The 5,271-nt window shown below is 46.8% G+C and overlaps 1 protein-coding gene and 1 long non-coding RNA gene across 5 annotated transcripts in view; one reads left to right on the top strand and one right to left on the bottom strand.

Annotated features, from left to right (window-relative positions):
- The window catches only part of Sirt4 (sirtuin 4), a 6,661-nt gene extending 4,054 nt beyond the window's left edge, over positions 1 to 2,607 (bottom strand). Inside the window, exons 1-2 of one of the 4 annotated variants that reach the window (XM_021162891.2) lie at positions 2,455 to 2,607; positions 523 to 1,017 (exon numbers count right to left, since the gene is read on the bottom strand). In XM_021162891.2, the coding sequence (XP_021018550.1) occupies positions 523 to 1,010 (488 nt within the window). In that variant the 5' untranslated portion in view covers positions 1,011 to 1,017; positions 2,455 to 2,607. The other 3 variants (XM_021162894.2, XM_021162893.2, XM_021162892.2) reach the window with 3 other exon arrangements.
- Positions 2,579 to 5,239, top strand: LOC115031140. Its single transcript, XR_003836768.1, has 3 exons — positions 2,579 to 2,686; positions 3,544 to 3,652; positions 5,202 to 5,239. It is a non-coding gene; the product is annotated as an uncharacterized LOC115031140 (long non-coding RNA).
- The last annotated feature ends 32 nt before the right edge of the window (positions 5,240 to 5,271 follow it).

A 5,271-nucleotide genomic window follows, 5' to 3' on the forward strand; every position in this document is an offset into this window, starting at 1 on the left:
GAAGAAGAAGAAGAAGAAGAAGAAGAAGAAGAAGAAGAAGAAGAAGAAGAAGAAGAAGAAGAAGAAGAAGAAGAAGAAGAAGAAGAAGAAGAAAGCTTTCTTTTGGTGAAATCTTTCTTTTTTTTCAACCCAAACTCAGAGTTAACAACACTACCCATCATCCTCACAATGGCCCTTTCTGAAATAACTCTGAAGTCCATTCTAGATGGGTTAGAGCCACCGCAGGACGCAACCCCACTCACGTTATTTTTCCTAGTGCTGGGAGACTGAGCCCAGAGCTTTGCCCATGTGACCACTGCACCCGAGCCAGCCAGAAAGCCTCCTCTCCTGGCTTGCTCCCTCCCCTGCTTCCGTCCCTACTTCCTCTCCTCAGTTCACTGGGCCTAACTCCAAAGTGAACAACTTGCTCGGGGAGCCTTTGCTTGCTCTCGATCTTAAGATAACCCTGGGCCAGACAGCCAGGGGCCGTTCACCTGGGGGACCACACGTCTTCTTAGGGCCAAACCCCACAGACTTCTGCACCTGTGCATGCATCCATGGAGCTCCGTCAGCCGCTGATTCCCTGCTTTGGAGTGCAAAGCGTCCACGTTCTGGGTCACCAACCAGTGCAGCTTCCCCAGTTTCTCCCAGTTGCTCAGAGCCCAGTGTGCTGGGTTGGGTTGGTGAGAGGAGAATTGAGGCCAGCCCACAAAGTTTCGGGCCCAGTACCGCTGGCGGACCGGAGCACTGCGGACGAAATCAATGTGCTGGATGGGTCTCCGGTCAGTGCGGGCGTAAAGTCCCACCTTTTCTGACCTGTAGTCTGGGATCCCGGACTCGGTGGAGATTCCCGCGCCTGTCATCACGAGGAGTTTCTTGGAAAGGCTAATGAAGCGCTGTAACTCTTTGATCTTTTCAGGGTCCAAAGGAGGGCTGGGCGGTACAAATAACCCCGAGGGTCCACAAGAACGCGGCCGGCTGAGGTGGGTGATCCAACGGCCCTTTGTCGGCCTGAAAGTCAATCCACTCATTCTTCTTCTGGAGAGAAAGAAATCCATGAGAGAAGCAGGGTTTTACAAGTCAAGTTAACCCATCAATTGATAGACACGGGAATACTATTCGACTATGAAAATTTTGCCACTGTGGCCCCGGCCTGCGATTGTAGCCCTGGGGAAACAGAAAGGAGGAAGGTTCTTCCGGAAGCCCTTCAATTCTCAGATCCTACAATGGGGACTTACAACTATCTTTAACTCCAGTTTCAGGCCCTCGTCTGCGCTCTGCAAGCGCCGGGGAACAAAGGGGTGTGCAAATACACGTGCAGGTAAAATACCCAAACACATAAAATAAAATTTAATTTTAAACAATCAAATATTTTTTTTAAAGATTTATTTATTTATTATATGTAAGTACACTGTAGCTGTCTTCAGACACTCCAGAAGAGGGCGCCAGATCTCATTACGGATGGTTGTTAGCCACCATGTGGTTGCTGGGATTTGAACTCTGGACCTTTGGAAGAGCAGTCGGGTGCTCTTACCCACTGAGCCATCTCACCAGCCCCAAATATTTTTTAAAACAAACTTTTAAAAAAAGTTTACTTATTTTATGTATATGAATGGTCAACCTGCACGTACACCTACATCCCAGAAGAGGGCATCAGAACTCATCAGAGATGGTTGTGAGACACCGTGTGGTCGCTGAGAGTTGACCTCAGGACCTTTGGAAGAGCAAGGGGTGCTCTTAACCACTGAGCCATCTCTCCAGCCCTAAAAACCAGACTTTTAATAGCCCATTATTTTTCACCTGCTACTAATATAAACATGTTTTAGTAATATTTATATTTTTGTTAATATTATCTCATGGGACTATTTGTTCTATAACTCTACTTGGTTTAAATCTATTATTATTATTATTATTATTATTATTATTATTATTATTATTATTATTATTATTATTTGAGACAGAATTCCCTGTAGCCCAGGCCAAGGAATACAACTAAACCGAATTATCTCATTTCTCCAAAAGATATTTGAATTTTAGTATGTCAGTTTTGTTTTGTTTTGTTTTTTTTCTACACGGTTCTCGGTACCAAATCCAGGGCCTCTGGGACGGACGCTAAGCAATCACTCTGTCTGCTTACCCTGCATTGTAAATTCTGCTACTTGGACACAGAAAAATCAAGGCGCACACACTTGCCTGTGTCTGGTTTTCTGGTTGTAAAGACAAGCCTTTGACACAGTCTTTGATATAATGCGGGAACTATCGAGTGACAGGCACACATATTTAAGCTTGGCTTCCTACCCAAGAAGAGCTCAGGACCCTGCTTTCTCCATGACATCCCCCAGCTACCTGTGAACCGCTAAACAGTCGGGTTTTGCCGGGATAAATCCTCCGTGTCCCCTCGAGAACAAAAAGGACAGATGGAATCCCTCGTAAGAATGCTCAGCAGGGAACCTTCAGCCGGATCAGAACACTTACCTTCCCCAATTCTCACCCAACAGTGGGACTGGCTTGTTACGTGTGCATCTTGGGAAATGTAGTCCGCGAAGCCGATCTAATTGGAAGAAAACTACAAGTCCCAGAATCCTACGTGTCTCCCACACCAAGATTCTAGGGCGCTCCTACACGGATTTCCCGCTGTCTTTCCTGCTCAGCTCAGTTAAGGTTCCGGATGTGCTGCTGACGCCTGGGGCAATAATTGCCTTTTGAGGTTCTTGTAGTTTGTTTGTTTGTTTGTGGCTTGTGCTGTTTGCTGAGAGAGGGTCTGACATAGCCTTGAGCCTTGTCTGACTCCAAATCCCTGATCCTCCTGGCTCCACCTCCCAAGTGCTCGAATTAGAGGCTTGTGCCACCAAAGAAGTGGTTAATATTTCCCATGTCCTGCGTGCGAAAGAGGATCCAAGTAGTCCTAATTTAGGAATTCGCTCTCTTAAACTCTTTCACTGGTAGCACAGGACAATAATCTCTGACACTCGATAGGCTTAGGCGGAAGAATCACGAGTTTCAAGGCCAGCCTGGGTGACTTAGTGAGACCTCGGTCTCAAAATAATACTGTAAGAGCACTGGGGCTATAGCTCGGTGTCAGCGCGTTAGCCCAGCCCTGGGTAGCCCTGAATTCACACTAGCGGGCATTTCTCCACCCAAGACGCTTTTTAAAATAGATTAAAAAAATAATAATAATGTGTGTGTTTTGCCTTCGTGCATACAGGAGCTCCTGACGGCCATAAAAGGGCGTCAGATCCCCTGGAACTTGAGTGACAGCCTGTTGTGAACTGCCCTGTGGGTGCTAGGGATGGAATCTGAGTCCCCCTGCAAGAGTAGCAATGCTGTTGTTTGTTTGTTTGTTTTGTTTTTTTCGAGACAGGGTTTCTCTGTATAGCCCTGCTTTCCTGGAACTCACTCTGTAGACCAGGCTGGCCTCGAACTCAGAAATATACCTGCCTCTGCCTCCCAAGTGCTGGGATTAAAGGAGTGCGCCACCACGCCCGGCTTTTTTTTTTTTTTTTTTTTTGATACTTTTAATAATAAATAATTGCCCCCTCTGTTTTTGTGTTTGTTTTAAGACAGGTTCTCACTATGTAGCCTTGGCTGGCCTGGAACTCCTTATGTAGACCACGCTTGGCCTTGAACTCATGGAGATTCACCGGCCTCAGCCTTCCTAGAACTTTGATGAACGGTGTGTGCCAACATGGTTCGCAGATTTGATTTGTTTTCTTCTTAGGTGCTCATGTCCACTTCCACTGCAAAGTAATTAAATTTCCTGCTCTGTTAAAGATTGATAGGGGTCTGCCAGGTGTCTAGGCAGGTGAAGCTTTGCCACTTGACAACCCAACTTTGATCCCTGGAATGAGGGAGGAGAGTACCAACTCCACCTTTGGCCCACGTGCACACACAGTGTTCTTATTCTAAACAGCAAAATAGATCATGGGTGCTGGGGAGATGGCCCTGAGGCTCAGAATTACAGCTCAAGCATGAAGACCTATGTCTGGATTCCAGTACCCACATAAACTCTCCTCCCAGCACAAAGGCGAGCAGAGAGAAATCGGGCGGCTGGCACCTGCTTGCTCCCAGTCTGGAGGAAGAACTGGAGCTCCGAGTTTATTGACATGCTGTCAGATTCTGCCTCAGAAAGAATAAAGTGGGGAGTGATGAGGGGATCCCCAAGACTCCCCTCTGGCCTCCGCTGACTCCCCAACACATATGCAGTATACACACATACCCCAACATACAACCAATTTGGATTACGAAGAAATGTGTCCACGGACTTGAAAATGGACGCTTTGGCAGCAACTATGAGCAGAGCCATGTATAATAATACATAGAGACTGATACACTCCCTCTCCTGACTTCAGGAGCTCTTTTATGTTTTGTTCTGGTTTGTTTGTTTGTTTGTTTGTTTGTTTGTTTGTTTCGGGAAGAGTCTCATTCTCCCAGACTGGCCTCAAACTCACCACGTAGCCGAGGATGACCTTCCTTCTGGGTGACGGAATCACAGGGGTGCTCAGCTCTTCAACGCCATTTCTTACGGGTTTTTTGTTTTGTTTTTGTTTTTTTTATTAAATAAGCAATACAATGACCAGGTCTCGCTTCCAGGTTTTTGTTTTGCTTTGGTTATTATTATTATTATTATTATTATTTGGGTTTTGTTGTCATGGTTGTTTGTTTTGACAGTGTTACTCCACAGCCCAGGCTGTCTTAGAACTCACTCTGGACCCAGGCTGGCTGCCAGCTTGTAGCTGTTCAGGCTGCCGTGCCTGGGTTCAGGTTCTAATGACATTGGTTTGAAGAGAAGCCAGGGAATCTGTTTACTCATATCTTGGCCGCTCCTGAAGTGAAGCCAGCAAAATCTGCCACTCTATACCGGTGTGGTGTGTCCTTTTTAGAATGTGAAGTGGCCTCAGTGGTTAGCATGTTACCTGCCGCAGCATCCTTTCCCCTACTCAATAGCTGATTGGGTGGCTCTGCTTACCCAGTCGGGAGCTATGGGAGGAAGTTCTGGTTTTCCCTGCTGTCTTCTGTCTTCACTCTCTGAAGGTAGCATTCCCCCCCCCCCAGGTAAACTATGATCTCCAGAACAGAGGGCTTTGGGACCTGGGCACATACATGCCCTGACTCCCAGGCAAGGATCTATCGGTGATGTTCATTTCATTTAGAAAACTGAAAAAAAAAAATTGGCCTTGGGCTTTAATATTCTCATAATGAGGTGTGGTCTCCCTTCCCCCCAGCTTGGAACCTGCCTGCTCTAGGGTGGAGCTACCGGCTCATTCGTCCTGCCACGCCCACTGCTGGAACCTG

This window comes from Mus caroli, chromosome 5 (assembly GCF_900094665.2).
Source record: "Mus caroli chromosome 5, CAROLI_EIJ_v1.1, whole genome shotgun sequence".
NCBI lineage: Eukaryota > Metazoa > Chordata > Mammalia > Rodentia > Muridae > Mus > Mus caroli.